The following is a 25,308-nucleotide window of genomic DNA, read 5'->3' on the forward strand; positions in this document are numbered from 1 at the left end:
AAAAAAAAAGCCAACTGCTGGAAGACTTATAAAATTAAGACACAAAATTTTGAATGTGTATATAACATGCATTGTTCCAAAAGAGTGTGTATCAGATTATCAAAAGGGCCCGCTACTTTAGGAAGGTACAAAAGTACCACCTCTTCCCCACATAACAAAAACTAGCCAATGGCAAGATGCTTTATTTCTTCTCCCCAAAAAGAACAGGCCCTCTTCAAAAACTGACTAGAAATGGCATGTCAACAGGAAATCAAATGAGTCACACTGAGATTAACACTTACATCAATTAATGTTTAGTATGCACGGTGAACACAGAACTGAATCCCTCAATATTTAACTCTCAAAGTTCTGCTTTTTCAAGGATATAAAAGAGGAAAAGAAAATGGAAACTTTGGACAATGATCTCAAATATGCAACAAATTTAATACTATTAGACAAACATGAAAAAATATAAAGCAGGCATCTACTCTATAGTATGGCTAACTCATTTATTAAGATTCAGCCTGGAAATAACTCAGTTAACAAAATTGTACCAGTAACTCTAAATCATCCTACAGGTCCACTAAATTGCCTTTAAACAACACAAGATCAATCTCTGAAAACTGTGCCTTATCACAGAAGGGAGATACATTATCTTATCTCTGAATTGTACAACTAAGCTGGGGTTTTCATGGACCTCTACCTGTAGTTAAACCCTGGAAACCAAAAATATAAAGGACTACGAATGTATTCACTGTATTTCTAAAATCCATGAGTTTTAAACTAGTACCATTTTGGGATTCCCCAAGTTGCAGCCACACAATCTTTAGTCAGCCAATAGGACTAATTTTTAAGAACCCAAAGTGAGACTAGAATTCAGTTTAGGGCTCACAGTAATTTAACCAAAAAATATTCTAAATTCAGAGCTACCCTGGTGTCAATTTAAACTCAAGAGGTTCAACTGGAATCACACATCTTTTGAAATTTAATGAATTCAATTAGCTATATTTAAATCACCACAATGGATGGCATATACCAAAGACACTGGTGTTTAAGATATCTTGGATTGTTACAATAGTTCTACCCAAATTTCCAAGTCTTTCCATTCTGAAGAAATTGGAGTAATTACTTACCACAAATAAGGCTCCTCCAGCTCCATTTTGCACAGCTGTCTTATGTAAATTCCTTATATGTCTCCCCTAAAATTTTAAGAAAATTTAGTAAACTATAAGCTTTAAGAAATTTTTCATGAGTAAATACCTTAAGATCCATAATTTAAAACAACAGACTCAACTTATATAAGTAAAAGATCTTAGGAGATATGGCTCACTGTGCTACACCCCTCCCATCTCTATTTCAAGAGAGGTATAAGAAAATGGAAATCCAAGGTAAGGTTATTAACTTGCCTAAGAAAACACATGAGTCCATGGGAAGAACCAGGTCCACAACCCGTATCTCCTAAGTCGTGTACCCTTTTTACTACACTTTTGCATTAGGAGAGTTGGCATTCCATTAATTTACAGCCTTTTACTTTTTTCTCAATCAAGCTGGATGCCAGCTTTCATAAACATGTTTTCATTCTGTACAAATAAATCCTATACTCTGCACAAATGAGTCAAGTATAGCCCCCTTTCAATTCTTATTGAATTAGTTTAGAAACTCCAGCCATAAAGTTTCAGAAAGCTGCTTATGATGCTATGCAGTGACCATAGTCAGTTGTTTTAGAAGGAATCCATTTGATTACTTTCTGCTGCATTTTATTTCCTTGCCCTGTTGCTCCCAACACCCTAACCACCCTCTCTGCCACCATCAAAAGCAATTCAACCACTATTCAGAAATCCTTTGATTTCTGAGTTCTACTAATCACACAATGATAGAACACTGGATTAAATCAAGCACGGAACTAGCAAAAGTTGGAAATACAAAGAAAGCAAATGTAACAGAGAAGTAAAAGCAGTGATACAATCATGTATTTAACTTTTCCCTAAATCCAAATATTTCAGTTGAAGAAATGTTTATGTAAATTAACAAGATCCAAGTACAGAATGTGGTACATACAGAATGGCTAAAATTAACAAGGCAGGAAACGACAGATGTTGGCGAGGATGCGGAGAAAGAGGAACCCTCTTACACTGCCGGTGGGAATGCAAGCTGATGCAGCCACTCTGGAAAACAGACAGTATGGAGGTTCCTCAAAAAGTTGAAAATAGAGCTACCTTATGACCCAGCAATTGCACTACTAGGTATTTACCCCAAAGATACAAATGCAGTGATCCAAAGGGGCACCTCTACCCCAATGGTTATAGCAAGCAATGTCCATAATAGCCAAACTATGGAAAGACCCCAGATGTCTGTCCATCAACAGATGAACAGATAAAGAAGATGTGGTATATATACAATGGAATACTACTCAGTCATCAAACAAAAATGAAATCTTGCCATTTGCAACGACAAGGATGGAACCAGAAGGTTCATGTACCAGAAGGTACATGCGAAAAAAGTCAATCAGAAAAAGACAATTATCACGTGATCTCACTCATATGTGGAATTTAAGGAACAAAACAGAGGATCATAAGGGAAGGGAGGGAAAAACAAAACAAGATGAAATCAGAGAGAGATAAACCATAAGAGACTCTTAATCATAGGAAACAAACTGAGGGCTGCTGGAGGGGAGGGAAGAGGGGATAGGGTAACTGGATGATGGATATTAAGAAGGGCACTTGATATAATGAGCACTGGATATTATTTAAGACTGATGAATAACTGAACTCCATCTCTGGAATTAGTAATACAATATATGTTAATTAATTGAATTTAAATTTTAAAATTTTTTAAAAAAAGAATGTGAAACGTAGGTATAAAATACAGGGTAAATATCAGTTTCAGGATAATGGGGGCAGGGAGGGGAGAATTTGATCAGTACATAGGGGGCTTCAACTCTGGTTGTTTTTTTTCTTGGGCAGCAAAAGGAATGCACTGCTTATTATATTCTTTTTGCTTTTCTGCATCTTAAAACACATAAAAATTTAAAAGAAAAAAATTATACACATCAAGGAGATTGTTTAGGTTCTTATACTTTTATTCAAATTCTCCCAAACTGCTTCAGGGTCAATCTATAAATTAAATGCAAGATTATACTTATACCCCTGATTTGCCTGTCCAGAACCTAGACTGAGATAAACATAAACCTACGGCCACAGTTCCCAAATAATACCGCTAAAAAAAGACACACCACCAGCATAAAGCTTTGAAAAATCAGCTGAAACTAAAATTTCTATCTTCTTTCTTAGAAGATAGTCCCTGCCATCACTTTTAAATCAAAGAACAATTTTTATTGAGTAACATTAGTGAATTACTTAACTAAATTCTGAGAAGAAACAAAAGATTTCATAATAAAGAATTAATTTAAGAGAACAGAAAGCATCCAGTCTCCTCTTTTCCTAACTTCTGAAAGCTAACATTTTGTTTACTTTACTGGCTCTTTACCCACCCCCTCAGGGCAGGTTGTCCTCAGGGCTCAGCTCTGTCCTGGGTTCTTTTCTCCACATATTTTTAGAGCTTATTCATTCTCATATGTTTAACTCCATGCTGATGACGCCTGAACCTTATACACATTTGATGACAAAAAATTAACAGCCTGAAAAGATCATAAACACATATAAATCAAAGAGAAAAATGAATAAATATGAACAAAAATGTCTCAGTATAACTGCTAATGAACTAACTAGTAATTTAAAACATGCATATTTAAGCTGTGATCATCAAGACAGCATGGTACTGGCACAAAAACAGACACCTAGATCAATGGAACAGAATAGAGAGCCCAGAAATGGACCCTCAATTCTACGGTCAACTAATCTTTAACAAATCAGGAAAGACTATCCAATGGAAAAAAGAACAGTCTCTTCAAGAAATGGTGCTGGGAAAATTGGACAGCCACATACAGAAGAATGAAACTGGACCATTCTCTTACACCATACACAAAGATAAACTCAAAATGGGTGAAAGACCTAAATGTGAGACAGGAATCCATCAAAATCCTAGAGGAGAACACAAGTAGTAACCTCTTCAACCTCGGCCGCAGCAACTTCTTGCAAGACACGTCTCTGAAGGCAAGGGAAACAAAAGCAAAAATGAACTATTGGGACTTCATCAAAATAAAAAGCTTCTGCATGGCAAAGGATAGTCAACAAAACTAAAAGGCAACCTACCAAATGGGAGAAGATATTTGCAAATGACATAACACATAAAGGGCTGGTATCCAAGATCTATAAAGAACTTATCAAACTCAACACCCAAAAAACAAATAATCCAGTCAAGAAATGGGCAGAAGACACGGACAGACACTTCTCCAAAGAAGACATACAAATGGCCAACGACACATGAAAAAATGCTCCCCGTCACTTGCCATCAGGAAAATACAAATCAAAACCACAACGAGATAGCACCTTACACCAGTTAGAATGGCTAAAATTAACATGACAGGGAGCAACAAATTTTGGCAAGAATGTGAAGAAAGGGGAACCCTCTTACAGTGTTGGTGGGAATGCAAGCTGGTACAGCCACTCTGGAAAACAGTATCAAGGTTCCTCAAGAAGTTAAAAATAGAGCTACCCTACAACCCAGCAATTACACTACTAGGTATTTACCCCAAGGATACACATGTAGTGAAAAGAAGGGGCACATGCACCCCAATGCTCAGAGCAGCATTGTTAACAATAGCGAAACTGTCCTTTAACAGATGAATGGATAAAGATGATAGGGTTTATATATACAATGAAATATTACTCAGCCATCAGAAAGGATGAATACCTATCATTTACACTGACATAGATGGAACTGGAGGGTATTATGCTAAGTTGAAATAAGTCAATCAGAGAAAGAATTACCATATGGTTTCACTCATATATGGAATATAAGGAATAGTAGAGAGGACAATGAGGGAAGGGAGGAAAAACTGAATGGGAAGAAATCAGAGAGGGAGATACACCATGAGAGACTCCTGACTCTGGGAAACACACTGAGGGTTGCAGAAAGGAAGGCGGGTGGGGGGATGGGTTAACAGACTGATGGGCATTAAGGAGGGCAAGTGATGTGATGAGTACTGGGTGTTATATGCAATTAATGAATCACTGAACATTATATCAAAAACTAATGATGTATTATATGTTGGCTAATTGAATTTAAATTTAAAAAATATGTATCTTTAAATGAGATAGCATTTCCAGCTATCAAATTAGCACTGATTTTTTTTTTTTTTAATAACAGTTCTGTTGAGTGTATGGAAGTAGGTATGCTTATACATTAGGTAAAAATTGATACAGCCTTTTAGGAGAGCAAATTGACATAATGTATGGACAGACTAAAGAAAGTTTCCACCTTTATCTTATTAATTCTACCTAGAATTTTATCCTAAAAAACAGTGTAAAAAGGAAGATAAAGGTTTATACAGAAATATGTTCTTTGTTATAGCAAAACACAAGCAACCAAAAAGCCCAACAAAGAAAAGTCTTAAATAAATATTAACAATTCCAACAAAAATCATATTATGTAGCTGCCCCAAATTGTATTTTCTAAAAATAATGACACCAAAAGATGTATTTATGCCACAATCGTAACTGGAAAATAGGGTTAAATAAAACAAAAAAGCATAAAGTATCATCCCAATTATATTCAATATAGACACTAATGAAAAGATTGGAAGGCCATAACAATTTGAAGTGCTTATGTCTGTTGTTATGATGTTAACAAGATTATAAGGGATTCTTATTTTCATACTGTTTCTTGTGTTTTTCTCTATTTTCCATGCTCCCTATGCAGCATGGATTAACTGACAAACAAAAAGTCTTATTTAAAACAAAACATTTATCAGGGCCACCTGGGTGGCTAAGTCAGTTAAGCACACAACTCTTAATTTCAGCTCAGGTCATGACTCAGGGTCCTGGGATAGAGTCCCCTGAAGCAGCTCTGCACTCCGCAGGGAGTCAGCTCGAGGATTCTCTTCCTCTGCCCTTCCCAGCACGCACACATACAATCTCTTTCTCAAATTAGTAAGTCTTAAAAAACAATAAAACAAAACATTCATCAAGTACAAAATCAAACTTACCACCTCTACTATTAATCCTATTTATCCTTCCAACTTCCCTATATATTATCAAATTAAACACCACTAATTTCTAAGTTAAAATAGCTTCAGTTTGGGGTCAATATTTGATCCCTTCCTCATTATTCCAGTATCTGTAACACGACTTAACTTAAAATGAAAAATACGGGGCGGGGGGAAGAAACAGAGATAATCTTGAAAATTGGTCTCTGGGGCTAGGTAGCTATATACTGGAAAATCTATTTTGAGGCACTCTCTGGCTGACCTGTAATTCTGGATGTGCACATGAGTTTACACACACAGACACTTCTACCCAAAATTATGTGTTTTAAAGTCCAAATCATTGAAAACAGGAAAAAACAGCTAAGTCATAGAAAAAAATGCTGGAGTTTCAGATTTAAAAGAATTTTTTTTACTAGCATGTAACTTTACATAAGTCACTTAATTTTTTTAAGCCTCAATTTCTGCACCTATAAAAGAGAGATGTTTACTTACTGGAGTGCTTTGAGGTTCAAATAATAAAGTTTCTCTGAAAGTACTATATAACCTATGAAAGCATTATCACATTTGCTTAGCTGATACGAGAATAAAACATTTAATAACTGAAAAATGGAAGATTTAAACTTCATTTTAAGAACTAAACAGATTTTTAAATTGCGCTTTGTTAGCTGACTCTAACAAAGAGTCACTGTCACATTGTCACAAAGAACAGACTAGTGATAGCTTCCTGAATTTCCACATAATTATTTTTATTATTTATATCCACATAAGACCATCAATTTTTCTGGTGAAAGTATATTACAGATGGTTGAAAAATACTATCTCCTCTCTCATCACTGAAATTAACCTATAAATCTTTTTTTACTTAAAATGGGGGAGGAAGAAGTAATCATGCTGGTAGACAATTTTCCATGGGTGTGGGTTTCTGCACATCTCTGCACCTGAGCAGAGGCACCAGCCACTGACAGCTTTCATTCCAGACTGTCTTTTCAAGGATTTTTGTAGAGGGTATCCCCCTCTCAGGCAAACACTGGGCAAGTTCTCTTGCAGCTGGGGTTGGATTCCTCAGTTACGATGCACAGCATTCACCCAGGCTGCTCCATGACACTCCCATGGGATGTGAGGATGAAGGAGAACCAATCTGAACAGGAAACATATGCAACCCTACATGGCCTGAGTAATGAAGTCCTCTGTCTCTGACTCAGGAGTCTCAGTCGGCATCCATTAGACCGAAGCAGGTTAACTTGCTGGCTGGCAGGTAGGGCAAAATCCCAGAGCCTTCACAGTTCTTGGCAAGAAGATAAAAATCTACAAATATACCAGTCTGCATGTCCCACTAATTTTTCAAAATATAGAAAATGTTATAAAACGGAGAATGGGGGCGCCTGGGTAGCGCAGTCGTTAAGAGTCTGCCTTCGGCTCAGGGCGTGATCCCAGCGTTCCGGGATCGAGTCCCACATCGGGCTCCTCCGCTGGGAGCCTGCTTCTTCCTCTCCCACTCCCCTGCTGTGTTCCCTCTTTCGCTGGCTGTCTCTCTGTCACATAAATAAATAATCTTTAAAAAAAAAAAAAAACACAACGGAGAATGAATATAGAGGTACTACGAAAGTAACTACCAGTAACAGCGGCTGTCTCTGAAGAAGGGGATCAAGGATGTGGAGTGGGAAGGAAATTTACTCTTTACGCAATACATTTAATAGACTCACCATAACATATATCCCTGTACCCCTGTTCTTTAATGTATATTTTATACTTACTATAATATGTATATATCCTTGCATACTGTTTGAATTTTTTGCCATGTATATGTATTACATTTGAATTTTTTTAAAGATTTTATTTATTTGACAGAGAGAGCAGAAGCGGGGGAGAGGGAGAAGCAAAGCTCCCTGCTCAGAAGCCCAATGTGGAGCTTGATTCCAGGACTCTGGGATCATGACCTGAGCCAAGGCAGACACTTAACTGACTGAGCCACCCAGGCACCCCAACATTTCAATTTCTAAAAATGAATTCTCTTTAGTCCTTATCCTCTCTATCACTACTCCACTTCAGACATCATTCCAGGTCTGTGCATTACTCTAATAGCTTTCTAACTAACTCTTCCCTAGTCCAACTCATCCTGCCTACTGTCACCAAACTAATTGTCAAAACACTCTTTCTGACAGTGGAAAGGGACCAATATCAAATAGATCAATTTCATCATTTCTAAAAGTCACATTTTCCACAGTCTAACATCTTGGGAATTGGGATCTATCACTGGTACTTAATATTCCATAAATATACTCTTTGCAGAAAGACAATACAGCCGAGTTGTTAAAAGCCCAGCTCTAGAGCCACTTTCCTCATCTATAAAATTGTCCTAATAACAGTACATACTTCATAGGGCTGTTGTAAAGATTAAAAGAGATAATCTACGTAAAGTACTTAATATGCTGCGTGGCATGTAGTAAGTACTATATTAGTGTTACCTATCATTATCTATTATTATAGAAGTACTGTCAGTCACTAAGCTTTTTACACATTATTTAATTCTCACAACTTTCATGAAAGATGGGTATTATTTCCAGATTTAAATGAGTTATGAAAACTTCTCAAGATCACGTAACTAATTATTGGTATAACTCACGTTCGATCTTAGGGCTACTGCTTACAAGGTTATGGTCTTATTATTAACCACTTGAATGGAACTATTTGATGGTATCAGAGCTCAAAAGTATAGAGTAGATCTAGGAAATCAGGGAGTTTAATGAAGAAAACCCTGGAATGCATCCATACATAGGAAGACAGATTAGAAATGAAAAGACCTGCCTCCTCCATTGGTTCACCATGTTCCCATTTACAGAGAGAAGTATGTACCTATGCCCTCTATTTAAAACAAGCTATTTACTGGGTTTTTTTAAAAAACTTAAAAAAAAAAAAAACCAGTAAATGCCACACTTTTGTTCCTACAGAAAACCCAAATATATATACATTAGCATAGCATTTGAGCAACTTTCAATGTCTGAAGCTGGAACTTCTTCAAAACAGTAGGAAAAAGGCTCAGATAATTTGTTTATAAAAAAATGAACAAGCAAAATAGGGTAAACTGATAAATATTAGCCCTCATTGTTTCTCAACTGGCATAAACTGTTACTCATTCACATCAAGTTAGCACAAGGCCATTTTCAAAGCTGCCCTGTTTTTTGACACCTTTAAGAGCTTCACCTTAATTACATTCATTGTAACATCCACATCAGACACTTCCAATAAAGGAATAAGTAAGATATGAAAAGTCTGAATTAACATCTTTACACTACTTAATAAGTCATTTGAATTTAGTTTCTGGAATAAAGAGGCATTCCAGACCAATTATTGGTGTTGGAATTGGAAATAAACAACTTAGGAGGGCTGGACTGATTTGAAGAGTAAGCAGAGTTTTCTCCCCTTAATGTCTAGTCTTTTCACCAGACTAAAGTCTGTTTCTCACTAGACTCTAAAGTATCTATACTTCAATGAATTCCATTTGAATTCAGTGAACTCCAATGAAAATTCAATTAACTTTTTTTAAATAGACAAGAATAATTTGACATACAGCACAGAATTAATAGTGGACTTCAATTCTAGCTTATTCTTTTTTCAGAGTGTTTCAGAAGGAACAGATTTACAACAGGCAACTAATGGCAGTGTTTTCTGTGAATTCACTTGAATGACTCTGTGTTAAGTACTTCAAGATACCTTTTTTTCACTGACTCCTCAAAAATCTATAGTTATTATTATTTCCATTTTACTTTTAAAGAAACTTAGGCTCAGAAACAGTAACCCAACCCTATATCACCCAATTAGTGACAGAGATGAAGTTTGAGTCCAGGCCTTTTGGATCTAAGTCGCCTTCTCTATTAACCCTTCTCTTTTTAATCATCATTTGCATTACCAATACTACTAGCTCAAAATGACAAAAATTTAAATTTTATATTCTTCAACCCACTCCCCAAAAACAGAATCTTTCGTGGGCCCTACATTTGTTTTTTCAGTTTCTTCTAAAACGTTTGCTCAAACATTAACAGTACTCATAAAGGATAAGGAAGCTGCAAAAGAGAACTGACACAATCAGTAACCTAATTAGTCAGAAAGACAGGACTAAGGTCAAGCAACTGAAAATCAGTGTTTTCCTTTATTAGCAACCAATTCAGGCAAGGAGTATACCTTTCACACTACCCCCAAACATTTACAGATTAAATCCGTAATGTATGTGTGCACCTGCAGGGGGGTCACGACTCATATGGGAAACATCAGGTAAAGGGAAAGTGATACTGGCTTCCTCTGTACTTTCTTGCCACTGTTCACCAATTACCTACTCGCTTATTACTTACTGCCTCCCCCACTGCCAGCTCAAGCAAAAGCCATTTCTTTTGCTGTCTAGAGCAAAGACATGCAGAGAACACAAAGAGCTCCCCCAAGAGTTTTTGTGTGTGATACACTCGGAGTAGGTATTTCTACATTTTAAATAAAAGTTTTCAGTGCATTTTAGTTTAATAAAGTAGATGATGGCTGGGATAATAGTAACTGTGATACCTACATCAGGGATAGTGATAATAAATACAAGTGCTTACTCTGAATCAGATACTGTGCTACACACTTTATAAATATCCTAACTCATGTACTTCTTCCAGCCACCCTACCATATAGGTACTATTATCATCCCGTTTTAGAGATGTGGAAACTAAGGCTCAAAAAACAAAGGAAAAAAATTTCCCTAGATTGCATTGCTAAATAAATGAAAAGCCAAACATAGGTTTGCCTGACTTGAACCTTAACTTTGCCTTAACCACTAAAATTAAGTTTTGTCATATTTTCAAATATACATGGGAGGGCTCTTACAAATGTCTTCCAAATAAAGTTCCACCAATAATTTAACTAAAAATGTTAATTCTGATTAAAGAAATCTAAATGATTTTTCTAGCACTATAAGAGAATTAACGAGAAAAATTTGGCCAAATTATGTAACAAAAAAGTTACACAAAAAGCCCAGGTTTTATAGGAGCATTACAGATTAAGATGACCATATCAATGGCAACAATACTGTCTATCCTGACCACAAATCAAACACAGCACTCTTTAAAAATGTAAAATCCGGTGTGGATACAAACACCACTCAGGTGTTCTAAGGATAGGAATACTTCATAGAAATGAAACATCCAAACATCATTTCAGTCAGTAGACCTAGGTTCAGCCTCATCTTCACCAATTACAGTACTGTATGTAACCTTGGGCAAGTTACCTCTCTGTACCTAGGTTTGCTCACCTATAAAATCAAAGCAGTATCTATCTGAAACTGATAAAAATTAAATGAGGTAAAGTATTTAGCATAGTATCATTATAAGTACTCATGTACTGGCCACTATCATTATTATTGTTATTATTGGAACTTTAAACAATAACGCTCCAGTCCCCCCATTATCTTTTCTTCTTGTGCCCCTAAAATGAAGGCAATAGGCCTCAATAATCCAAAAACAGATGAGACCCTAAATAATTACAAGTTGCTTTAAGAAGGAATATTCATTTTCAAGTTTAAGTGATTTTAAGAGCTTTTAACTTAAAGAATTAACTGGTAAAACTTAAGCACAATTTTTGTTTGTTTAACTTGAAAACCAAATAAACATGAACAAATGCTGTATAAATGTAAACTATTTTCTAGTCCTAAGGACTAGTACTCAAATAAACATGTTATTATTTAAAATTTAATAAACCTATGACCAGAGGAGCTCAGTATGTGTACTTTTAAAGCATCACTGCTGATTCTTTTGATCAAGTTTGGGAATTACTGCTTAAGGGTATATGGTATCTATATCCTAGCATGCAGTTGATGGATTTTATGAATGGTCTTCAAAATGTAATGATGCCAAGAATAAGAAATGCTAGACGATCTTTTCCAACCCAGATCTTTGGAAGTACTGAAGAATATTAAGGAGTATTTAGTCAGCGATAATGAGGAACTCCATGCTTCAAAATATCAAGGATACGTACAACATTATTGCTATAAATGTAGCCGTCCCAACAGAACATGACATTATCTGTGTTTTTCAAACTGTGTGAATTTTTCATGGTACTATCATGATATTCCCTAAGGAACAAAATTGTACCCATCATGACCAAAGTTAACCACCTCCTCTTATCCCCTCTGCTCTCTTCCTTAAGTACAGAGAAATCACTTCCCTAGTCTGCTCACATTGACAAACCCTTCTACTATTATAGCACCTATTAAATTAAAATCACCATACATACCAATTTCCCTCAGTAAGCTTGAACAACTTAGAAAAGCGGTTAAAAGAAAAAACAAACAAATGCGACTTGCAAACAAACCCAGTTCAGGCTCCTACTACAGTGTAATTTTGGGCATATTTGTCTGGGAATCTTCAGCTGTCTCACCTACAAAATGGGATAACACCCAGGAAAGTATCCCATATATAAGGCACTTTCCCTCTCTAATAACAAGGCAAAGAAAACGGTGTTTAAACATGTAAAGTTTTCATGCTTGTTGAATGAAAAAAAATTTCCTACAACTATTTTTCCTGACTTGACTCAAAAAGTGGTGGGTAAGTCTAGGTTTCTCAATGGAAAACTGTACTGACACGGTCAATGAACCTATAATTTATTACCCGAAGTACCGGAATGATAATAAACAGTGTTCAAAAAGAAGGGAAGTTAAGCTATTTATAACTTTGAAATGGAGACTGAGCTCACATGTCCAGTGTAAAGATCTGAATTTGTAACGTGTGATAGTGACCTGCTGAACCTCACTGAATAAATTAAAAATTTGCTCATTTCTCTTTCGCCTTAAGTATTCAAGGCCATGGCAGGTAGAGTAATGATGCCCCCCAAATACCCACTTCCTAATCCTGGGAAACTGTGAATATATTAATATGCATAGCAAAAGAGAACTATGATTGCAGTGGTTGCAGATGAAATTAAGATTGCTAATCAGCTGACCTTAAAATACGGAGATTCCTATTCTGGATTATCAGGGTAGGTTCAAGGCAACCATAGGGCCCTTTAAATGTGGAAGAGCGAGCAAAAGAAAGGATTATGTCACAAATGATGGAAGCAGACTCAGCAATGTGAGAGCTTAACCTGCCCTTGCTGGCTATGAAGATGGAAGAAAGGGGCCATGAGCCAATAAATAAGGGCAGCTTTTTCTAGGAGCTGGAAAAGCCAAGAAAACAGATTGTCCCCTACAGTATTCCAGTAGCTCTGCCAACACTTTGATTTTAGCCCAGTGAGACCCATGTCAAACTTTTAACCTACAGAATTGTAAAACAATAAATCTATATTATGTCACCAAATTTGTTAGAGCAACAATAGAAAACTAAAATAAATGCTTTAAAAAAACAAAAAACAAAACTCATTTACAGTCCTTGAGCCAAAATGTAGATACCCTGGGACACTGCAAAATCAGACTTAAGGACCTCTAACGGAATGGGAAAACAGTTCATTCTACAAAACTTAATATTTAGAAAGAAAAATGCCACCACAGGAGGTTCCACTTGCAGAGAAGCTGAGCAGATATTATCAGACCAAACCACTAACAACTATAAACTCTGGACAAACTATTTTTTAAAAAACTAAAACCCCAAAAGACTTCTGAAGGCACTGTGGAACAACCAAATGCAGGCAGACACAGAAGGGGAGTCTATACTTAGATGAAGCCAATGAAGGTTTTTTGCTTTACACTTTACTTCTTTTAGCCTGAAGGCAGACCCCTGTTAATCCTGCTCTGAGCAGCTAAAACCCCAAGAGAAAACCTGTAGTTTTTAATGGCTTGAAGAACCACAGGACAGTTTGGGACAACCACAGGACAGTTTGGGACAATCACAGACATGGGAAAGTGGGAAGTCCAAGAAAAGGAAGAGCCAGAGAAGCCCCAAATTCTGTGGCTGACCCCAAACCATGCATACACATGGGGCCAACTCCAAGCAGCCCAGCTAATAGAACTGAACCTATATTTGAGTTACGGCCCACAAGGGAGTTGGGTTATAGTTCAAGTTCAATTGAGTTAACAGCCTGCCACAACAACAAAAAAACACTAACGGAGGAATTAACAAAATCTGGAGTTTCTATAACATACCGTTCACAATGTCCAGGATCCAATCCAAAATTACTCAACATAAAACAACAACAACAACAAAACAACCCATTTTCAAGAAAAGAGACAATCAATGGAGATTACCATGCAACAATTTCAAGACTGCTAAACCCATCCTTGAGGACATAGATATATATCTATCTACACATATATCTTCAATGAATGAAAAAAATCAAATAGAAACTATAAAAAAGAACCAAAATTCTAAAGCTGAAAATACACTGTCTGAAAATGCCACAACTCCCCACTTTTATTTAACTAAGCATTGGCTTGGGAATGAGGCAGCGATGAGCTGCAAAGTGATCTCAACGTTACAGAAAGCCATGGAAAATTACTGAAGAAGATAATAAGCCTATTCTGAGTATCTACTGCTCCATAATTCACTTCTTAGGCAATTCTTGATAATCACTAAATAAGGTATTACCGTACTTTACAGAAAAGAAAAATGAGACTCCAAGAGATTAAGAAATACGGTTCAATGTCACACTATTGTAGGCACTTCTATTTTAATTTTTTTTTTAATTTATTTATTTGACAGAGAGGGACAGACAGAGAGAGAGCACAAGCAGGGGGAGCGGCGGAGGGAGAGGGAGAAGCAGGCTCTTCCCTAAGCGGGAAGCCCAATGGAAGGCTCAATCCCAGGACCCTGGGATGATGACCTCAGCCGAAGGCAGACGCTTAACCGACTGAGCCACCCAGGCGCCCCTTGTAGGAACTTCTAGACAGTACTAAGTTATGGGTATTTTTAAAGCAATGATAAACTGAAGTCTGTAGCTAAAGAAACTGGCAGTTAGCTAGTACAATAGAAATTATAACAAAATAAGCAATTTCTTTGAAAATGCAGATGGTTTCCTTAATGGTTTCTTTTTTTTTTTTTTAAAGATTTTATTTTTTATTTATTTGACAGAGATAGAGACAGCCAGCGAGAGAGGGAACACAAGCAAGAGGGAGTGGGAGAGGAAGAAGCAGGCTCATAGCAGAAGAGCCTGATGTGGGGCTCGATCCCGCAACGCCGGGATCACGCCCTGAGCCGAAGGCAGACGCTTAACCGCTGTGCCACCCAGGCGCCCCTTAATGGTTTCTCTTTAAGGAAAGGAACTTTATTAGTGGCACCTCATACACTTTTCCTGTTATTTCCTAGGTCATTCTGATATTCTATTTGAAAATGGTTAGAAGGGCCTGGTTACATAGGTTATAGAACATCCTCACAAAGGAATGCCACACAGCATTAAAAATGACAGTACAGAAATGTTTACAGGTAAGGAAAGCAGATCAAAAATGCTTTGTGAGAAAAAAACAGGCTACAAAACAATGTGAACAATACCATCCAATTTTACCAAAAAAAAAAAAAATTCTGTAAGGCCTGTTAATTGCAGACACAAAAATGTTAACATTTTGGTAATTTCCAGGCTGATGAGACTATGGGTAATTTTTATCTTTTGAGCTTATTCTGTTTGCTGTTTCCAATATTATGTTTTTTCTACAATGTATTACTCGTGTAATAAAATTAAACTTCTAAATCGAACCATCACGCTGTACACCTTAAATGTCAGAGATTTGTCAATTACTCAATAAAACTAGAAAAAAAAGAAAAAAAAACCTTAGACTTATTCATGAACTCAACAAGTATTTATTGGCTACACACTACTTATCAGGTAATATTTGTACAAAGAAAAAAAAGCTGCAGAAACTAACATAAGACTTGATTGAAATTTTCTCCCACTACCTGAGGATATTCTTTTCCATTGTTTAAACTGCTTTTCGATGTATACCTCTAATAACCCTTTGCCGCAAAAACTAAAGAAGTTAAAATCTATCTGTACTCTCATTTCTATCCTTTGTACTAGTAGACAAGGTCTGATCCTCACCACATCTCACCTGGGGTTCTGCAAGAGTCTCTCATCTATTTAGTCTCCCCGCCTCTGGCTCTGATCAAAGGTATTCCCTCATTCCCATCCAGCCATCTACACAATACAAAGAAACCTGAACTTGTCCCTCTGCTCCTTTAAAATCCTTCACTGGCTCAGCACTGCCTCTAAGATAAAGCCAAATTCTTTGGCATGGCATGCAAGGAGCTCCAAAATCTGGGCACCTCTCTTATTTCACCTCTGGATTCACCTTACTTCCAACAGTGGAGTCCAGCAACACTGCTTGAGGCTTCTTATATGCACCAAGCTTTTCCTTGCCAACTATCAACAGCCTTTTCTTACGCTGTCCTTTCCACCTGTTATATGCTCCCTAATATATGTGACATTATCACCCATTTGTTAGTATTGCCTCCACGAAAAATCTTATACCACTTTCAAACCAAACTGACCTTATTCATATCTCTTAACAAGGTACTCTTACACTGTATGATATTTACCTCAGTTTCTCTTACATGAGACTATCAACTCCACAAGAACAGGGATTGTCTAAATCTGTTTATCCATAATATGGGGAAATAACAGTACCAACCTCATAAATGAGATTTAGATACAAATATTTAACAATGTGCTTGGCACATGGAAAAGTAGTCACCAAATGTTACCTATTATTATTATCCACATTGTTATCTGCAGCCCAGCGGTGCAGTAGGACCTCAAAATTTTACTGAAAGACTAAACTGCAAATTGGAATATTCCTTCCATTTTATGACCAAGAAAACTAGGTGAGAGAAATCACAGCCCAATGTCACAAAGCAAGAAAAGGCAGTGAAACCACCATCCAAACTCAGGTCTTAACTCTAAAGCCCTGAACTATTCTATACTACTATGCACTATCTCCCTGTCTTCTGCTAAGAACTGACTTAACCGTTCTATTCTACTGCTAGGGGGGAAAAAAGGCTTCTTTCCAGTAAATGCTGTTATAATCGTCATTCCTGAAGTCACCATTTCTAAGTTAACTTGAATGAGTGTTTCGACCGGAGATTCAATTTCCTTGTACTTGGATCTCAGAAGCCCATTCAATCTCTTAAAATCTTTCTGGGTGCAGTCTTTGTGGTAGTTTCTTTCACAGAGTTAGTATGATAAGATTATTTACTGAACTTTTCCGACATGCAAAATACGATCTTCACTAAATCAAAACACCTCTTCGCCCAAGGAAACGCTCTTTAAGTTTTCAACACGCAAGCCAGAGCCTACAATTTCAGAGTCCTCTCCAGTGAGCTGCAACCTGACAGCCAGAAGGTCACCAGGCTTGGTAGGGAAGGTGCCTCCTTTGTGGGCGGGGAGTCTTAGAAACCTATCCGGCCGACGCAGGCCAGGCCTATGTTCTGCGCTAGGGCGAAACAGCAACAGACCACCGGACGGCCCCTCCTTCTTCCTCTCCTTGACCACATTAGGCGTAAACTTCCTAGTCCTGTGGGGGAGGCCACGCACCCGTCGCAGCTACTTCTGCGACCCTCCCTCGGCGCTTCTCGCTCGCGGTGGAGCTGTGGCGGCCTCCCTGGGAGAGGGCGAAGGCCGCAGCGTCCTTGCCGCCGCCTGCAGGCTGTTCAGAGCCCAGCGCTCTCGTGTGCCCACGACAAAAGGAGACACCGAGAAAGAGAAAAGGGCAGCGGCAGTGCCCGGGCTCATTCCGAACCTCCTTACCCACTGGGCGGTGAGACCAGCCGCCTCGGCCCGGAGCGCCGCGGAGAAGAACATGGCGGACCAAACCGTTGGCCTTTCCCTGCGGCACCGGGCGAGAATCCCGAGCGAGCCTGCGACGCACGACGTGCGCGCTCCCGAGCCCAGGCCTAGGGAGTCCAGGGCGGCGTGCCGCTGCCTAGGAAGAGGCGGCGGGGACGCACGGAGGCTCGCGGGGACTGCTGGGGCCCAGTGGGCGGAGACTTTCCCAGGGAGGGGCGGGGCGAAGGCCAGCCAGGTCCATAAAAGGCTGGGTCCCACAGGCTGTGACTGGGGTCTCAACCTTGAAAGGAAGAGTCTGTGAGTTGTGCCTTGGGCTTCTAGGGAATGTAACGCCGATCTGGATTTATGGGGTGAACTTCCCTCCTGGAGAGCCTTTTGGGGATTTAACCAACTACTTTTTTTTTTTTTATCGTGGTTACTTACAAAAAAAAAAAAAAATCCGTTGTAACCCTTTGTAAATCATATTTTACAAGTTATAGAATTGAAGACGCAGAAGACTGCCACTGAGTGAGGTATACGCTAAATGCCTTGTTTGCCATTCTTTTGCTTTGGAGATGTGTGCTGACGTATTTAGGGGTGAAATAATGTAGCTGGAATTTGCTTCAGAATAATGGAGATATAAATGAAACAAGATTGGCTATGAGTAATGACTGTTGAAGATGCAGTAGTTCTCATGACTATTCTCAGTACTTTTGTACATGATAGAAATTTTCCATAATAAAACAAAAGAAAAGCCACTTCCTTCTCGATGTTTGTTTGGTCATCTCTGGAAATTCCAACAAGTATTTACTCAGTAACAGCCATAATATGCACAGTGCTGTTTCCTGCTGTGTAGAGTTTACCAAGCACTTTACTGCCTCTTGATTTTTCCCTTTACTGCCTCCTTTTCTTGTGCGTCATGTCCTGTATCACCCCTTCCTTTTGCCCATTTTCTTAACTAAACTTATGAATGATTTCTGGAAATTTCACACAGTATAGGGATTTTAAAATTTTATTCTTCATTAATTTTAAAACTCTAAAGTATTCCATTGCAACCACTTACGAATCATATTTTACAAATTATGAAATTCAAGTCACAAGAAGTCTCCCAACCAGTGAACCACAAATAGACACCAAAAGCTTCCATTCCCATTTCTTTGCTTATCTTTTCTATTAGTCTGCTTCTCCTAAATTGGTTTCAGTATTTACATTTAAAAGGGAAAAATATTCTGGGCCTCCATGCTGATTTAAATTATTGTGTTATAGGGGCTTCTGGCTGGCTCAGAGAAGCATGTGACTCTTGATCTCAGGGCATGAGTTTGAGCCTCACGTTGGGTGTAGAGATTACCAACAAAAATAAACTTTTTAAAAAAATCAGAAGTTTGTTTTTTAAAGTAAATAATTATTGTATTATAAATTCACCTAAATATATATACACCCATCACTATTATACATATAACACTGTGTTTTATACAACTAAAACCAAAATATATTACAAATTAAATATATAACAAACTTACAAATGGATGATACCAATATGGCATGCATTCTTTGAATCTGGTACACATGCTTTCACCTGCTTCTATTAGGGCCTTCTCTGATCTCTTGGTCTAGATTAGTTCTCATGATACCTTTCTTATATATGCTTGCCTCCATTTTCATTACCATATTTACCACCAGATTATTATTCTCCATAGCTGTAGAAACCTGTCCTTCTCAACTTGTTTATTCAACAACTTGTACTATACCTGGCCTATGGAAGACATTCAATACTAGCTAACTGAATGAAAATCTTGCACATGGTGCAAATATGTGGACTCTCTGAAAGAGTTGTATGTCTCTGGTTGGATTATGCTTATATACGTGTGTATCAGTGAGAGTGCTTTTCCGTATAAGTAACTGGAAACCAAACAGAAGGAAATTAAACAGTATTGAGTTCATTATATCACAAGAAGAGTTCCAAAGGTAGAGCAGTTCCAAAAGTAGATAATTCAGTTAGTTACTCAAATTCGAGTAACTTGAGAGCCTTCCATCTTTCTACTCCATCATACTCAGCTGTAACTCCTGTTATGGTCACAAGATGGCTGCAGCAATTCCAGGTATTATATGCAGATTACAGCATTCCCCGGGAAGGAAAAAAACTCATACCTTTCAGGGGTCTCAGATGTATGTCCAGCAGACTTCTTTATCTCAATGGCATACTTGTCATGGTGGCTAAGAGAACAGGCTCTAGAATGAGACTTCTGGTTCAGATCCTATATCCACTGCTTTGTAGCTGTGTGACTTTAGACAAGCTAGTCTCTCCAGGCTTCTGTCTAGTAATAGTAGCCTCCTCGTTGGTTTACTATGGGAATAAAATGAGTTAATGCCTGTAAAGTTCTTCTAAAAGCACTGAGCATAGGGGCACCTGGGTGGCTTAGTCAGGTAAGCATCTGCCTTCCTCACAGGTAATGATCCCAGGGTCCTGGGGTTTAGCCTGCACTGGACTCCCTGCTCAGCAGGGTGCCTGCTTCTCCCTTTCCTTCTGCCCCTGCTTGTACTTTTGAGCTCCCTCTGTCTCTCTCAAATGAATAATTAAAATCTTAAAAAAAAAAAAAAACTACTGAGCATAGAGTAAGTGCTTGGTAAATGTTAGCTTGGGAGTCTTCTGTAGTAGGATAGTATCTTGTGGATTCACAGTCCATAGACAAGGTGTGTATCTCATTGGTTTCTAACAGTCCAAGCAAGGACTTAGCAGATGTCCCTAATTTCTGTTACCTAGGAGCAAAACCAAAGAGTGCAAAGAGTAATGTTCAAACAGTAAGGATCAGGGCTAAAGGAGGGGAATGACCAAATGTGGGAACTTGGGTTCTGCCATTTCTATGATTTCTTCTCCATTTAAACCATCACAAACAGGCACTAGTGAGGACATGGTATAATGAAAGCCATGAGCTTTCTAATCAGAGGGACTTGGATTGCAATTCTGACCTCATCTCTTACTAGATTCTGTGAAGCTTTGATCCTCAATTTCTGCAAGTATAATTAGAACATTAAAGCATCCTCCTAGATCACATCATACTTATTAAAGCAAACTCAGGCACATCATAGTGTACTCTGCCTCTTGTGTGCCTACTCTAACAACACTGACTGACCTCATCAGGTTTTCTAATGAATAATATGAAATGCAGGTCCAGTCTTGCTTTGAGGGAAGAGGAATGGAGTCAAACTCAGAGGAAGGGGAAAATAAGGGATAAGGTTATTGCTGGATGAGTAAGAGAGAGTTTTAGAGAGAGAAGGGAATAAATGTCCTTCAAGTAGGAAATTTGAGGACTGCAAAGAAGGGTGATAGGGTCACAGTGGTACACTGTGATGTTAGCCTGTTTTCATGCTGTTTCACTCTGAGGTGAGGGTAATGAAAAGGTAATGAATAACTTCTTCATGATCTTTCCAAGATCTTCTCAAGGTAATCTTGGATATGTGGGATAAAAAGAGAAAATGAAAATCGAAACAGCCAGTAACTTAAGTAAACAGACCTCAAGAACAGGCTGTCTAAAAAAATAATAAGTGGTATGTCACCTGAGCCATTATCAGATGCAGGTCGCTTGTTACTTCCCTAACGTGGGAATGAATCTTTGTAGCCTCTAAGACTCAAGTGAAATTTCCTCTAAGAATTTGATCAATGAGGGGTGCCTGGGTGGCTCAGTTGGTTAAGCATGGGACTCTTGGTTTTGGCTGGGATCATGATCTTGAGGTCTTGGGATAGAGACCAGTGTTAGGCTCCACACTCAGTGGGAGGACTGCTTGAGATTCTCTCTCTCCCTTTACCCCTGCTTGCATGCGTGTGTGCTCTCTCACTCTGTCTCTAAAATAAATATGTCTTAAAAAAAAAAAGAATTTGATCGATGTTTCCATATCAAGTTGTCAGTGTAATGAAACAATGAATATAATTTGTGCTCAATTGATAGGTAAAATTTTAAGATTGCTAACTGCTGGTATTGGTAATGTGTGGAGCAACAGTCTCTCACCCAGTGATAGTAACACAAATAAGATCAGCCTCTCCAGAGGGTAATTTGGCAATATAGAGTTTCTTTATATGCAAACCCTTTTATCCAGCAATTTTACCTCTGTGAATTTATCCTAAGGAAATAACTGGAAAAGCCTACAAAGTTGTACAAACAGATATGTTCATCATAGTGTTATTCATAATACTGAAATCCTGGAAGCCATAGAAATGATTATCATCAACAGAGAGTTGATTAAACAAATCACAATACAACTGTACAATGGGATGTTGCTCTGCAGGTTTGAAAACATTAACAAAGGTCAGTATTTATTTTAAAGGAAAGATGCCCATGATATTTAAGTTGAATTTTCAAAATTTTATAAAACATCACATACAACATGACCACACTTTTTGTATGTGCAGAGAAAAAAAATATGGAAAGTCACACATCAAAATGTTAATAAGAGTTCTCTCTGCATGACTGCATATAAGATAATTTTCGTTTTTTTACACTTTTTGTATTGTCTAAGTTTATTTCAATTAACATTATTTTATTTTTATCACAAGAAAAGAAAGCTGTGTTCATTTTGAGAAACTGTAATAAAGGAAATATAAAAGTGAAAAAGTTGGTAACTTTTATACTCACTTCCTTTTAGTGGATGAAAACCTCTTCAGAGCATACTTCCTTTTTCTGCTATTAATTCAAGTTTTAATTTAGGGCATCAGTGAGTGTGGGCTGGGAAGGGGAAAGTGAGCCAGTTCTTAGGCTCTTTGGACAGTTTTAATTTTAGGCAGAAGAAACAGCTCTGGACTGTCTCCCACAAGGCTGCTCCTTAAAATTCCTGCGCAAATCTGAATTCATGTCTTCCTTGACTAGTTACCAAAAGATTTATATAAAATTTCTTTGAATAGTCAATTCTCCTTCACTAAGAAATATTCTATTGCAGCTAAGTAGTTTGGTTGCTCCATCCCCTTGTGTGACATGGCATAAGCAGCCTAAGCAGTGTAATGAAAGAGTAATCAGAGTAGGGTGAAATTGGCCAGAAAAGTCTTTTCATTCATTCGTGGGCTGTACAAATTTATTTTCAGCCCCGATTATAGACTAGGCAGTAGGGCACTGAAGATACAAAGATGGAAGACCATAGCCCTTCTTGGGAAGACCTAACACACTGCAAGGAAATGATTATAATACAGAGTATGTGTGCAAGATGAAATGGGAATTTAGAAGACAGAGTGCCAAAGTCTTCTTGGGGGAATTCATATCAGGCTAAGACTGGAAAGCTACGTAGGAATTGCCATAAATAGGGTTTCTTGGGGATAAGTTTTCTACCTGAAAGAAATGAAAGAGATGTATTGTTAGAAAGCAGCTGAAAGTTTAAGATGGCAAATAACTTACCTTCTAAACTGATCCTTCCTGCTAATAAAAAAGCTTAGAGGAGATATTTCCCTCATTCTTCTGTGGCCACTTCCTACCAAGTAATTTCAGTGCATAGCAACAAAGGCACTTGATGTTGGTGCTGCGGCCTTCATTGTCCTTTCTAGAAGTCAGATGTCCTTTCTAGAAGGCTGCTAGGCTACTGTGTGTTAACAGTTGTGTGTTAATGTCAAGATGGCATGTGATAGAATTAGATAGAATTAGAGGGGTCTGCGGTAATAGAGTGGTGGAAGGACAAGAATTACTGTATGGAGGGACACCTGGGTGGCTTAGTTGGTTAAGCCTCTGACTTCTGCTCAGGTCATGGTCCTGGAATTGAGTCCTGCGCTGGGCTCCTTGCTCAGCGGGGAGCCTGCTTTTCCCTCTGCCTGCCACTCCCCCTGCTTGTGCTTTCTCTCTCTCTCCCTCTCTTGCTCTAACAAATAAATAAATAAAATCTTTAAAAATAAAAAAAAAGTTACTGAGATTGCCAAAATCTTAACAACTGCCTTCTTTAAAAATAAGTGATTAAATGTAATGTTCTGTAATAATGCTGCAGTGTATTTCTGTAAAACTCAGCAGGAAGATTCTTTTTGTCCATCTGAATAGTAGAGAAGTAATGCTCTGTTTCCTAGCTCTAGCTCATGTGTGTCTTGTGTTTATATAGTCAAAGGTCAAAAGCTGACTAAGAACAGATGAGCCCTTTCCTTTTGCATCACTTTTCAACTTTTCAAAGGGCTTAAAATAAACTATCATTTTCCATTATTTACTTAAGGGATTTGTTTTGCAGAATTTGTAGCTCTTGGGAACCCCCCTGTCATTCTTACGAAGTACACAATCTGATTCTTACTCATCTATCAACATCCCAGGAATGTTGGTATTAATATGTATGGTTTAAGTCACCCAAAACAGAGTAAGAAGGCTGAATTGGCAAGCAATGTTTGTAACTTTCCATAAATAAATTATGCATATAGAATCAGGACATCACTCTCCCTTGAAGAGAGGAAATGATAGAGATAGAGATATAGAGATGGGGGCAGTGAAGGATAGAGAGAGGGAGAGAGAAAGGGATGAGAGAGTGTATATCAGTTCTGAGGCTAAGGATTAATTTCTCTGAATAAAAGCACTTTCTTTTCCAACCAGTATTTCATCTGATACATTCTTAAAACCCACTGCAATCCTAATCTTCTAGGGGTTGCAAACATTTATAGCTGATCTTGTGTAGAAAAGGGTTTGCACTAATTTTCACACGGATTCACTCTTCTGCTGAACTCCAGCTTGAAATCTGTGAGACACTACTCCCCAGAGTACATCCAGCATCCAAATCCTTGCTAGTCAACCTCTAAATAAAACTAGATTGCTAATTCTATCTTTCCGATGCCTATGCTACGAAGACTCAATCTGATCGTATTAGTAAGTGCGGACTTTACTGGACATGGTTACTATTTTTCCACTTTATAAGTTTTCTCAGATTAGTGTTTTGAAAGGTATTATAAAATAAAGATAGCAGAGCCATCATGGGGAATACCTTGTTGACGTTCATCTAATCAAATATTTGTTTAGTGTTTCTGCCATAATAAACTTCCCCATGGCCCCATGACTGCTTTCTAAATTGGCATAACATTTTGTTAAATGTGTAGCCCGGGGGAAAAAAGTCCTAAGAGAGACAGAGGTTGTCATTCACTACATCATTCCTCAATCCATTCGGTGTTTGCCAAGATCCTTTCATGTGTCAGGGAAAGGGCAGTAAGTGTTGAAGATGTTGAGATAAAGGACACAGTCTCACACACCCCAAGGAGCTCACAGTCTCACTATTAGTACATGATCGAGTTCTTAAGTGGATTTGTCCACTAAAGAGAATGTACAACACCAAACCCTCCTATTATACGATCTTCTCCCTCTGAAATCTAATGTTCTTTTTCGGTGATGCAGTTTGCAACTTGTTGTGTTGTTTTAGGAACAATAAACATTCAAAATAATAAACGTTATTGAGCACCTACCAGGTGGTAAGGCAGGCAGACCCATAAGATGCTCCCCAGTGATCCCTGCTTCCTTGTTTTCTTGATCTTATGTAATCTCCTTCTTTTAAATATGGCTGGACTGAGTGACTTGCTTTTCACC

At 38.0% G+C, this 25,308-nt stretch overlaps 1 protein-coding gene across 1 annotated transcript in view; it reads right to left on the bottom strand.

Moving 5' to 3' along the window:
• The window catches only part of NDUFV2 (NADH:ubiquinone oxidoreductase core subunit V2), a 32,661-nt gene extending 14,672 nt beyond the window's left edge, over window positions 1-17,989 (bottom strand). Inside the window, exons 1-2 of the mRNA XM_002917587.4 lie at window positions 17,774-17,989; window positions 1,113-1,178 (exon numbers count right to left, since the gene is read on the bottom strand). Of these exons, the coding sequence (XP_002917633.1) occupies window positions 1,113-1,178; window positions 17,774-17,827 (120 nt within the window). The 5' untranslated portion in view covers window positions 17,828-17,989. The remainder of the gene's footprint in view (window positions 1-1,112; window positions 1,179-17,773) is intronic.
• Window positions 17,990-25,308: the final 7,319 nt, after the last annotated feature.

This window comes from Ailuropoda melanoleuca, chromosome 14 (assembly GCF_002007445.2).
Source record: "Ailuropoda melanoleuca isolate Jingjing chromosome 14, ASM200744v2, whole genome shotgun sequence".
Taxonomy (NCBI): domain Eukaryota; kingdom Metazoa; phylum Chordata; class Mammalia; order Carnivora; family Ursidae; genus Ailuropoda; species Ailuropoda melanoleuca.